The sequence below is a fragment of the Anas platyrhynchos genome, chromosome 1 (genome assembly GCF_047663525.1).
Source record: "Anas platyrhynchos isolate ZD024472 breed Pekin duck chromosome 1, IASCAAS_PekinDuck_T2T, whole genome shotgun sequence".
Taxonomy (NCBI): domain Eukaryota; kingdom Metazoa; phylum Chordata; class Aves; order Anseriformes; family Anatidae; genus Anas; species Anas platyrhynchos.
This window is the reverse complement of record NC_092587.1, coordinates 88,617,289-88,630,088: the sequence shown is the minus strand read 5'-3', so window position 1 is coordinate 88,630,088 and position 12,800 is coordinate 88,617,289. Positions and strand designations below refer to the sequence as shown.

Genomic DNA, 12,800 nt, shown 5'->3' with positions numbered 1-12,800 from the left:
GCCGAGTTCGAAACGCGTCTAAAATAAAAACATCCTAAAGCAGTTTTGAGTTAACAGCGGTCTAAACGAAGATTTTGGTCCATTAAAAAACACATTTTTTTTTTCTCTTTTGTATTTAAGATGGCGAATACAGTTTTACAGAGTGTGTGCATTTCTGTAACTGCTGCTTTTGCTACTGACAAGTAAAAAAAAATACTCCAGTAATAACAGTTTTGGAGAGGTTATGATCTGGTTAGCAAAAATAGTAGCATTTATGCTAAATATTGGATTAGTGAAACGAACGCTGAGAGCCCAAGTCAGTCATGGCACAAGCTGTTGCAGCCCCACTGACCTGCCTGAAGGCTGTTTGGCTCAGTGCCTCTGTGAAAAACGTGCTTTCTACACGACACTAGTGATGATTTTGTGCTTACACACGTGCCTTGGAAATTCTCACTCCTAAATACATGCCATTATGGCCTAGCACCAGCTTTACTCCACAACTATCCACTGAGACTCACACGATGTGCTTTTTCTGCACCCCCACACCTTTACTCAACTTTTCGATGCAGGAATGTGAAATAAATGGGACGCAGATAAAATACTTCAAGCCATCTGAGGGAAGTGCATACCCTAAGGAGTGCTGACTACTCTGAACAACCGTGACTGTAACGTTAACGAGAGCAATAATGACCTCAGTGCAGGGCATTTCCTGGCAGATACTGGGATTTGGGTTTTGAACAAGTGCCCCGAAGCGCCAATTAATCTAACACACTAAAAGTTTTAATAAATAAAAAGTAAAAATGTAGGAGCGAGGAGCTGGGATCAGTACTTTGCTCATTAGCACATTAACTCCCTGTTTAGCCCAAAGCAGGCTCAATTCACTACGCATTTCATCTTGAGTTATGCTAAGAGCCATCTTCCTGGCGCTTAAGTGTTCTTGCTTTAAGAGCCTGTTCTTAATCAGCAAACCATGTACTGAATTTTAAGCATGCAGTTAAATCTTACATGGGAATGTAATGGATTCAGGCTAGTTCAAAGTCGAGCTGCTTTGTCCAGAGATAGACATAAGCTTGTGCTGAAATATATTTCTCAGTTGGGAACACAGACAAACAGGATGTCTAAATACAGTATTGGACTGAGGCTCTCCCTCGGAGACCGTTTGTTTCTGTGCCTTTGAGCAAGTTGTGCACAGCCATAATTTAACAACCACACACACAGTTTTTGCCCAGATGTAAACATTCTGCCCCCAATTTCCAAAGAATCTGCTGCAAAAACTCAAACCAATTCTAACGAGAAAACACTTCAAACGAGGGACAGGGAGAACAGAGAGTGAAAATAAATGCAAGTCATTGGCCCTTAAGTCTGCCTGCTAATAACCTGAGAAATGGTCCTACTCGCTTATGTCTCCTTTACATCTTTGAAATAAGCGTTAAGGCAGGGCTATAACCCCCATAAAGGAAGAAAGGGGCTAGCTCAAGAAGGCACAGAAAGCTTCCTCAGGCTGGGCATTTTCCTAAGATCCACCTCATCTCTCTTTTCATAAAGAATCTTTTCCACCTTTGCAGCCAGTTTCATTTCCAGCTTAACACATCGCTGCATTTCCCTTTGGCAAGCAGTGCTGATCAGCCCTCTCACACAGGCCTAACAAGGTCATGTCTGTACAGTGCTTGGAACATGCAAAGTGCAATGTAAGTGCTAAATGTTCTTATTCTACAGATTAATGAATTAAAACTCCAAGAAATATATGCACTGAGGTAATTATTGCATAAATACTACATCCCCCATGATTAAAAAATAATTCATAAAACTTCCTTTTATACAAAAGATGAATCCTGAATATATCATTAAAGTAGTAATACCGTATTTATATACTGTCTTCCTCCAGCTGTAGAGCATGCCCTTTGAGTAAAAGCAAAACCAGGGAACTGCAGTTCTTAGAGAACTAAGAACTCTGCATTGACAGTTCCCCAAATACCTGTGCTATTTCCAGCACTGGTATGCTCCCACCCGTTACATCTGGAGCAGCTGGTGTCTCGTAAGGCAGAAGCAATGTACAATTCGGTTTCATATCTAGCATTCTGACAAACAGCCAGAAATATCTGCTGGCAAGGGTAAGTGGAACCTTGATGTGCATGAGCTATTGGTAAAGCTCAATTTTTGTCCCTTAATGAAGTCCACGCTCCATCATTTGGAAGTCTGTGACAGTAAGACTGTATGTAGTATCCAAAGTATGAGCTCCTATCAGAACACTCCAGCTATCACGTATAAACTGATGATCCTGGTGGCCAGAAAAGTATCACTACAATTGTTATTTAAATACTGCACATACTTGTACTTTTTCATTCCTCTATCAGCTTTGGCCAAAAATGGACACAAGACCTGATGGACTAATGATTTGGCTGAGGAAACCAAACCCTGCATTCCTATGCCTTGTGTGATACACTTAAGACATGGCACAAGAGAGTCAATAGCACCCTAAACAGTAAGCAAACACTGCTGTGAAATGCTGATGCAAGTACCAGAATTCAACTGGCTTTCAAGTGTTGAAAAAACACTGAAAACAACAAGGTATCCTGTTTCCATTAAAACAGTAATAGACAGAGTAGGTCCCGCTTAGTGGTTTTGTTCCATTTTTTTTTCCTCTGGTCCTCCTGTCAAATATTCCCTTCATCGATGCTCTGCAGTTGAAGTCTTTGGCTAGCATGAGGCCTGATACCACGCCGTGTGTTCATGCTGCTTCCTGGCAGAGTCCGCACAGGGAACAGAGCTCCTGGTAAAGCACCTTCCCCAAACAAGCTGATTTTCACATCAGCTTCAATAGCCCTTGCTAAACTGGATGCGTAACTGTCCAGAGATTTATGGACTTCAGCTTTTACGTGAAGAACAGAATTCTTTGCAGCTTCTGAAAGACAAGAAGAAACAAATAATCAGCAGTATGTCAGAACATTAGCAGTCAAACAGCATGGCTGTGCAAATGCTTGAATACTGATCCTTTTGAAAAGTTATGACCATGCCTTTTGTAAAGTAATGACCCTACACAGCACATCTACCAAGAAGTACCAGGATTTCCAAATCATTCTACAATCACAAAGCTTCAGAGTGACCACAGGTCACAAAGAAAGACTACCTCCAATTCAAGTGAAAACAAACAAGATCTGATGGAGCAAAATCCCTACATACATGTTTAACATTATATGTTAGCCATACACAATGTTTAACGTAATTAAGTTTATGTTGAATGATTTTCTCAGTCTATGCACGCAGGAGTTTATTGGTCTGAATTTATACCCAACTCAAATTGACAGCCCAGTTTCTACCTACTATATAGACTACAGGATTAGGGATGATGAGATTTGCTGGGCATCAGGCAAGAATTCATTCAAAAGACAGGACCAGAACTCTCACTCCCAATTTGTACTTCCTCTGCTGTAAACTGGACTTAAAACCTTCCAGACATTCCCACTGCATTTGGAGTAAGATCTCATACTTCACTGACATCAACAGTGGAGCATAAGAACAATTTTATAACATGTTTTAAACCTGACAAACATCAGATTTTGTGTTTATGGATTTACAATCCCCAAATTCCAAGAGCTTCTTCCATGTAGTAAAAAATAAATAAATAAATAAATAAATAAATAAATAAATAAATAATCAGCAGTCTACTGTCCTTAGGCTTAAATTTGTTTCAGCCCACACTGTGGAACTCAGTTCCATTTCCAGGGGAGAAGCTAGAGAGTTTTGCACACCAGCAGAGGTCAAAGACACAGGTGTTCATTCTAAACGCACTTTTTAAATGAGGCTGCTGGAATCAAAAGCTTCAGTCACCTTGAAAACCCTCAGAAATACCATGAAAATTTGCTAAACCCATAAAGAACTTTTGCACTAACACCTTCCTTCTTCACTGAACTGCACAAAAAAAAAAAAAAATTAGATGTCTGCCCCCTTGTAAGAGGGAAAAATAAATTTTGCTGAGATGTTTGAAGAGAAAATTCCATAGGAAACCTTATTATTTCAGAAACATAAAAATCAGCCAAGCTTAATTATTTCTTGATACTTGGAGGCATTCTGTTCATTTTTGTTCTGTTCACAGTCATTATTTAGTAAATTCAGACACCAATTATCACATCTTATAGTCCACATTCTCATAACCATCAGCTGAAATTAAACTAACCATGACATATTTACAGATCATCACACTAACACTATGCTAGCACAGAACAAACAAGTGAGCTAACTGGAAAAGAAAACTGTAAATGGTTCATCTATTTCCACCTCTATCTATTGATAAATATTCTCAATAAAGAGAAAGAAAAGAGAAAGGGGGGAGAACTTACCCCTAAGCCCACCTTTAATTTGCTCAACTTCATCTTCAAATGTCACTGAACTCCTCCTTCGAGGAGGACAGACGCAGTGTGGGACAGAAGGGCCATCTGAGCTATAGTCTTCAAGAAGCATTGCCTCTGTTCCTGAAACAAAGCAAGAGTTCTCAGGCAATACAGAGCAACACCAGCATGCAATAACAAAGTCATGTGAAAAGACAAGCCAAATTGAAGTGGTGGCAAAAATTTTTCAGTCTACAGCAGTCCCTTAAAAAGATATCTAAACACAGCTTTTGTGGGTAAATTTCAGTTTCAATTAAATACTGCAAAGATGAAGATGAAGATCAAAAAAACAAAAACAAAAAACGAGATCAGAGTTTTCACTGAAAGGCTTTGGAAATATTTTCTCATTAGCAATCTAAAACCTCAAGCAGCTCCAAAATGCTCAACTACAGAGATTATAACATCAATAGGACATCAGGCAAAGGTGAAACCTTACCTTCAGTAAATAAAGGGTGAAGTTGAGGGCAACTTCCACATCTCCTAATCAAGACAGAGGCTAACAATGGCCACTTGAGAAGCAGACAACCAGAGCTGCCAAATGTCATGCTTGTAATCAGACAAATGGAAATCTGAACTGGAGAATTTTTCTGTACAATTTACTTTGTCTCTGACAACATATTTTGATTTTCATGAAGTGTATTTTAATAGGAAAAAATGCTTGCTGTCTGGGAATATTTTTTGTCTGATGAGTCATTTTTTCAGTTTATGAGTTTTTTTTTTTTTTTTTTTTTTTTTTTTTTTTTTTTTTTTTCTCACCTCCCAGGACTTACTTTGCACCTTTCCAATATAAAACAGAGTGTATGAGGGCAAGGAAATTCACCTTGACAACTCTGCAATGGTTTCACATAAAGGGCATGACTGCAACCTAGCCCTGCAACCAGCAATGCTGGTGTCTCTGCTGTATAGGGAAGAGGCAAAGCAAACATTTCAGGGAGATGCTAGGACTACGCTGATGGAGCAGGCCACAGAGACACCACTGTTGCAAGGCACAGCTTCACCTGGCTTAATCTTTAAAACTTTACTTTCAGTCCACTTACTCCTGTCACACAGCAAAAAGCCTTGGACAAAGAGCCTTCACAGGTTTCCTAACTCCTCCAGATGGTGACTTCACATCCCTCCTCATCCACCTCAATGCTTTTAATTCCCAAATTTATTCTTTTTGTAATGAAGAGGTGTTCCAATGCCAATTTTACAGGAAGTGAGAGAAAGACATCACTGGGAACGTATCTCTAGAACAACATACTGCTCGATAGGTCTAGTCTTTGCTATATAAAAATGAATTGTCAGCAAAGTGATAATTTTTTCTTTCAGTTAAACTTGCATGCTCTGCCATGCACCTCCCTTCAGTACACAAGAGAATGAGCTGCTGACCTAAGTAAGACACAGCACAAAGAAAGCTACCAACTTGCTGTGTTGTTCTGTGGATCAGCTGGGGTTTGAGGCTGTGTCTACTGAAAATAGTTGACTTATTGATCTCCAAAGATACAGAATCCTCCTCAGAAATATAGTGTATAATGGAAAGGTGGTGCTAGCAAGAAAGAAATACTTTCTTCTGTGAAACAGAATTTTAGCACATTTTTTTTGAGTGTGCTGGTTCACTGCGTTTTTTCAGATGAAGCTAGTGAAGAGACCAGCCTCTTATGTGGTAGATCTGTCCTTTGGAATAACTGATCTGAGGCAGCAATTCTAGCTATCATGACTCAGATCTCCCACTTCACTATTTTGTATACATCTGGCACTGATTTTTTTTTTTAAAATCTCCCACAGCTTCACCTGTTTTTTTGTTTGTTTGTTTTTTACAATGTGAAAAGTCCAGCCTCCATCTACCATGGTAGGGTAGGTACAGGCACTGCACTGCAGGCAACAGGATCATTTACTGCAGCGGGTAGCACTGAAGATGAACTAAGACTTCTTTCTGCTCTTTAGCTCTTCCTAGTAAAGGCATCCAATGAAACGTTATTTCACAGTGGAGAACTATGCATCCATTCCCAGACGTACTGTATCCCCTCCATAACCAACTGCAGCACTTCTAATGGTACTAGATATGAATTTGGTTGGTTTGTTTAAACTGCTTGATATTATTCCTCAAAAGATGATAACGTACCATATTCTCAAATGAGGCAGGTTTCATACAATGTTACTCTCATTTATAATATATGGCTGCAGAATACCCACAGTAGGCATAGAGCTACCAGCATAAAACCACTACCAGAATAAATCCCAGCTCCTTAGACTTCCTTTAGAAACGTAAGAAACAAACCTCTGATACCAAGTAAATGTTAGATCACCCTCTGGTGTATATAGAGCAGAAATACTCCTTAAAATAACTACAGTGCAGTTATGGGGTGGTAGCTGAAATAACTGCCAGAAAAATCCAGCTACAGCTCTGGATAGAAAATTACTGCCTGAGCACTTTTTCCCGTTTTTGTAAACCATCTTCAGTTGAGATGTTAAGTAGTGACGCAACTCCAAGCTGAAACCATCTTAAGTGGCCATGTTTTGATTGCCGGATGAATTGTGACAAGGCCTATTGCAAACTAGGAAACAGAGAAGCATTCTCCATGGCACTTTGTTGCTCTGTTCGTTGTGGATACAGGGAAAGACCCTGAAGAATGATAGAAACTGAAGGAGAAAAGCATGAGCAATGTTTCCTGTTCCCTAGAAGCATTACCAAGTGAGGGTCATTATTCCTTAGAGTAAACAGTATTTTGCGAATACATACACTGAGAGCAAGGAAGGAAAAGAACTGCAGCAGTTTTGTTGTGACAGCTGGAACAGATGCTTCATGTTATCCATCCACCAAGAGTCACCCGAGTATGCAAATAGACTGTCCCAGAGAGTTCTGCCAAGTTACAAGTGCAAACTTCTGCCCAAGAAAAGAGCAAGAGATTTTTTAGTTACCTGAATCCTGTGAACAGCTGAAACCTGTGTCTCCTGTGCTACTGCTGTTTCCTAATGGCCGTCCACCTGCCATGAGGGCAGTAAGATGAGGGGACAGCCCCAAATCTGCAAAAGATTCATTCTCATTACACAACGGATGGTTAAGGGGTCTGTAAAAGTAAAAATTTCTTCCAGTAATACAACTTCCTGTAATACCAACTTTACTTTATTCCACACAAACACATAAAACTTACCCTGCTCATCCAGAGTGCAACAGCACCTGGACCTCTCATCTTAGAAGTAAAGTCAGCAGCTTTCACATATCCTTGGAGTCCTTCCACATGGCAAGTTTCCTTTCTACCTGAACCATCTCTCCCCCTCACACTCTCTTTGCAATTGCCCGTTTTATCAGCACACCAGGCTGAACACAGAGCGTACACACAGAGAGATGGGGCCATTTGTCAGACTCCTTCTAGCCAGAATACAACCTGGTAGCCACCAGCAGTTGCAACGGGCCATTAGCATGGCAGGAAGTTTACTGGCAAGGTCGGGGCACTGAGACACCCAGCTTCTCTCAAGTCATCAAGTAAAGAAGGGAGAAAAATCCAGGATTCTTACACAGATGCTGTATTTGGATCCTACAGGAAGATTTTTTTTTTTCTACCAGCCTCTAGCTGGTACACCTAGCAAATTTGAAGCTATCAGTTTCTTATCACTTGGAAAAAGAAAGATCTGTCTTTTCCCTCCCATTTCAGTTGCCAATGAATTCATCTACAGCACCTCCTCTACACAGATACATGGAAGGGAGGAGTATTAAGAGATCTATTGCACTCTCGCAACTTGTGATGTGGCTGCAGCTGCACAACTCCTTCGTTTAATGGGAGTCTCTCCAGGTGATTCTAGGTTGCAGAAGCAGAGGTCTTGCTGCTCTCCCTTTCCTTTTATGTTTCAGATTTTCGCTCCCAATTACATAGCTTCAGTTCCCAGCTCTGCACAAAATGCCCCAAGGAACACCATAAAGATTTGCTGGTTTTGGAACATTTTAAGTAGGATCAAAAATCAGAATTTCACTGTATTACTACTTAAAAAAAGAAGCTGTGAGCATCTGGAGTCTTCAGCCTGCAGCTTAGGGACACATCAAATAGTTTTAGTACTTTATGCAGTTTGACATCATTTATGATCTTTTCTTCACAACCATTAAAACTAAAAACTAAATTTACAGATTTAGTAACTTTAGTGAATCACAAAGACTTGCAGCATAAAGCTAGTGTGCTTTATGTGCTGCAAAATGTACTGCTGGTAGTGCTCAAATCTAGATAGAGTGAAATGGCAGGTATGTGAAAAGAAAAGTTTCATAGAAAAAAAATAAATTTTTTATCAACTTCATCACTGTGTCTTCTCTAGAAGGAAAAATTTTACTAGAGTAGGAGAAAGAGGTTAACTCCCACAAAAAAACATTCTTCTTCCAAGTGTCTGTGATAAACCGAACAAGACTGCTGAAGCCTCCAGAAACATCCCACTTTTTACAGAGCTCTGAAACATGCCAAACACACACCAACATTGCTCTTAATGGTATTAAAAGAGTACCTTTTGCAGCTATGTGTCTTACCTGTAATCCTATTGGAAATACTGAATAACCTCGAAGTCCTATGCCGCTGAACAAAGGACTCACGATAATACCGATCCCCAAAGCACATTCCTAGAAGTTCCTTGCGCACCGTTTTGTTCCACAGTCCGTAAATTAAGGGGTGGCAAATGGCACTGGAAAAGGACAACCATGTAGCTAATGTTTCCAAGGCAGGGGAAATACTGTTTTTTCCCCAAAGGGCCTCCGATGTAATTACTACCATGTAAGGCCCCCATGTGATAACAAAAGCGCCGATGACAACCAAGATGGTTATGAAGGCTTTGCACTGGTTCGCAGAGTAGACAACCCCTTGGAAAGCGTTCCTTCGGCTGCCCGAGGAGGACGTGGAGGTGCTGGAGTTCTTCCTCCCGTTCCTCTGGGAGTCCTCCTCCACAATGACAACGCTACCACAGTGGATTTTGCGGGCTTTAATCCTAGCCACACGGAATATGAACCCATAGCAGATCATCATGATCACGAATGGCAGCAGTGCACACCAGATCTGCCAAAAGGCAGTGTAACCAGCCTCTTTGTGCCAGGCGGCCACACACATCCACTTGAACTGGTCAAATTCCAAAGATGACCAGCCAAAGAGAGGAGGGAGGCAGCCAATAAGGGAGTGTAGCCACACATACACAAGAGCTACAACTGCTCTGTTGCCTGTAATCTTCATTGGGTAAACCATAGGGTACAGGACAGCATAGTACCTGGAGGACACAAAAAAAAAAACAAAAAAAAAAAGAAAAAGTCAACAGGAGCACATGAGATGTACAGTAAAAAAGAGCATATTTTAATTATGTTGATATATAGTTCTACTTATAGAACAAGCTCTTTTCTCCAAACCTCAAGCCTTAGGGACTCTTTTAAGAATAATTGCATATAAGAATATAGATCTTTACAATCTGTCTATAGACAAGATTGTAAAACTCAGCTGAAGGCACAAATATATCTATTAAATCTGTCCCTATACGTGTAGAGTATAATATGGAATTTTAAACCATTACTTCTTGTTTCTCAGGTAATACATTATTACAGCATCATTAACATCAAAAAAATCTAAATGTATTGTCAGTTTATATCATGACAACACTTTCTTCTGTTCACTGTCAAAATATTACAGGAGGCTGAAGGAAAATGACACTGCAACAGCACTCAGTGTGATCCAGTGCGTTGCTTCTCCACTCTGAACAGCCAACAAGGCACCCTGTAGAATGACTAGGCAATCAGTTATCATTCATTATAAAAAGCTGCTTACCGATCTATAGCTATGAGTCCAAGAGTAAGCATGCTGGCTGAGCTGATCAGCATGTAGAGCAGGGCTGAGAAATTGCACCAAACGACTCCAAAGATCCATTCCCGCCTGATGGAGCTGGTGACAACAAAAGGTAGCACCAGTACGGAGAGCAGAAAGTTGGAGAGGGTCAAACTGAACACAAACTTGTTGCTCAACGTGAGAAGGTAAGACTTCCGATAGAGGGTGACGACAATCACAAGGTTGCCCAAACAGATGAAAATAGCAATGACGATTATAGCAATGGACTCAGTGACTCTGACTGCGCCGTCCTCCTGCGTGGTGAGGTTCCTCAGGCCATTCGCGTTGCTGAGGGAGGAATTGCTGCTCATGGTCAGAGCGCACAGAGCGGGAGCAGCCAAGACATGCTGAGCAGCTAGAAGTAGAACACCACCACTCAGAAACATTCAGGCAAGATTTCCTCACACCCTCTCCAAAGAGGAGAGACCATTTGTCTGCATTAATTCAACTTTACCTGTGGGATGCAGGAAACCATTTTAGATGGGGAAGTGAAGGGACAGGAGATTGCCTACAGGTACACTAGAGGTCAATGACAGAGCCAAGCCTAGAAAACCGAATAAACTATCTGAAAGACAAAAAAAAAGAAGGGAAAGGAAACAAAATTAACACATTTTATTTAGATTTTTTCTTAGTATCTTATTTGTTTCTAAGCCATACTTATGAGCTGTACATCTTGCAGTCCCTACATCTAGGCCATGAAGAAACAATAATAATGTAACTATTAGTCTTTGTTTCTCTTACTTAAAATACACTTTTTTTAAACATTCCATCCCCCCTTCCCTCCCCCCTTTTTTTTTTAATTCTGCCTGTTTATCCCTATTTTTACCCAGTATTCTGCCTATGCAGCATTTGTTGCTAGTCTGTGGATGCCTGGCTAGTCATACCCTGCTGACTTTCTTAACAGTTGCCAAGTAACATTCAAAGACTCAGGGATCATTGCACGTACTCTCCTCACTTCTCCATGTTCACAATCATCTTAGCTACATCAGCAATTCAGGTTTATCACCAGTATTGAAGGATGAGGGTGAAGTAGCCTTCCGTACAGCAGGTTCAAAAGGCACTTTGCATTAAGCTGTGGTCCACCCTATAGTAACGTTTGAGAACCCTTAACCTGTGATTTCTCAGTGCTCAGCACCCACCCCACTGACTCGCAACCTCATTTTGTCCCATCTCAGGGTTTGAACACAACAAAGAGTTTGGTTTCAACTTTTCAATGCAAAGTTGATGTTTGGAAATCCGGGACTGAAGGGAGTTACCTCAGCGGTGGCCGTGCCCACCCGCTGCTCCCAACCGGCCAGCACACCCAGCGCCCCTCCACCCGTGAGGCTGCTGGGCCCCTCGGCAGCAATGTCAGGCTGCCAAGCCATCTTTTCCTTGATTTTTAACTAGTTTAGAGCCTAAGTGAAGGCATTATCGGGCCGTATTTTGTAAAGCGCAGCTTAGCTCTTTGGCTCTTCCCCTCAAGTTTCCCTCCGCGGGTGCCCGCCGGCCGCCCCATCCCCTCAGGGCTGCGCCCGGTCCCGCCTCACCGGGACGAGGAGGAGGAGGAGGAGGAGGAGAAAGCGCCCAGAAAACCCGACGGGCACCCAGCCGCGACTGGCTGAGGGGGGCGGCCCGAGGGCTCGGGGAGCGCCTCCATTTTGCCCCCGCGCTCCCTCCGGCAGCGAACAAAGGCCGGGGGCCCGGCGGGGGCCGGCTTCCCCCGGGCATCCCTCGCCTCGCCTCGCCTCGCCTCGGGCAGCCCCGCACCGTCCCCGCCCGCCCCTTCGGCGGAGAGCGGGGCCCGCCGCCCCCCGCCCTGCCCCGTTCCGCACTCACCCGCCGCCGTCTTCGCCAGGGCGGGAGCTGGCGGCTGAGGGCGGCCCGGACCCCCCGCAGCCGCCCGCGGAGCGGCGCCCAGCCTCCCCCCGCCATGCCCCCGCCCCGCCCCGCCGCGCTCGCCCCCTCTCCCTCCCTCTCCCCACCCACCGCCACCTCCCTCCATTTTCCCTCCGACAGCCCCCGCCTTGCTCATGGGAGGGGGTCGCCGCGGCTCCGCTGGCGCTGCTTGGCGTGCTCCTCTCAGGGGTTGTGTGGCCAGCCGGAGCAGGGGGGTGATCGTCCCCCTGTTCTCGGTTCTGGTGAGGCTGCACCTCGAGTGCTGCGTTCAGTTTTGGGCCCCTCGCTACATCGAGGCCCTGGAGCGTGTCCAGAGCAGGGCTATGAGGCTGGTGCAGGGCCTGGAGCACAAGTCCTGTGAGGAGCGGCTGAGGGAACTGGGGGTGTTCAGTCTGGAGATGAGAAGGCTCAGGGGAGACCTCATTGCTCTCTACAACTACCTGAAAGGAAGGTGTGGGGAGCTGGGGGTCAGTCTCACAGATAACTAGTGACAGGACTAGAGGGAATGGCCTCCAGTTGTGCCAGGGAAGGTTTGGGTTGGCAATGAGGAGACATTTCTTCTCAGAAAGAGCAGTCAGGCATTGGAACTGATTGCCTTGTGAGGTGGTGGAGTCACCATCCCCGGAGGTGTTTAAGGAGAGGTTGGACCTGGTGCTTAGGGGCATGGTCTAGTGGGTGACATTGGTGGAAGGGGGATGGTTGGACCAGATGATCTTGGAGGGCTTTTCCAACCCTAATG

General features: G+C 43.5%; 1 protein-coding gene across 6 annotated transcripts; it reads right to left on the bottom strand.

Moving 5' to 3' along the window:
• Window positions 1-72: 72 nt before the first annotated feature.
• Window positions 73-12,120, bottom strand: GPR161 (G protein-coupled receptor 161). 6 transcript variants are annotated; one of them, XM_027449550.3, is made up of 7 exons: window positions 12,002-12,120; window positions 10,638-10,748; window positions 10,127-10,538; window positions 8,854-9,578; window positions 7,266-7,370; window positions 4,317-4,448; window positions 73-2,881 (listed from the first exon to the last, which is right to left on the bottom strand). In XM_027449550.3, exons 3-7 carry the CDS (start codon window positions 10,492-10,494, stop codon window positions 2,634-2,636), a joined length of 1,578 nt encoding a protein of 525 aa, XP_027305351.1. In that variant the 5' UTR covers window positions 10,495-10,538; window positions 10,638-10,748; window positions 12,002-12,120; the 3' UTR covers window positions 73-2,633. The 6 variants fall into 6 exon arrangements, with proteins under 6 accessions (XP_027305351.1, XP_027305352.1, XP_071879237.1 ...); XM_027449551.3 differs by lacking the exon at window positions 12,002-12,120 and adding an exon at window positions 11,713-11,904; XM_072023136.1 differs by lacking the exon at window positions 12,002-12,120 and adding an exon at window positions 11,440-11,625.
• Between the last annotated feature and the right edge of the window lie 680 nt (window positions 12,121-12,800).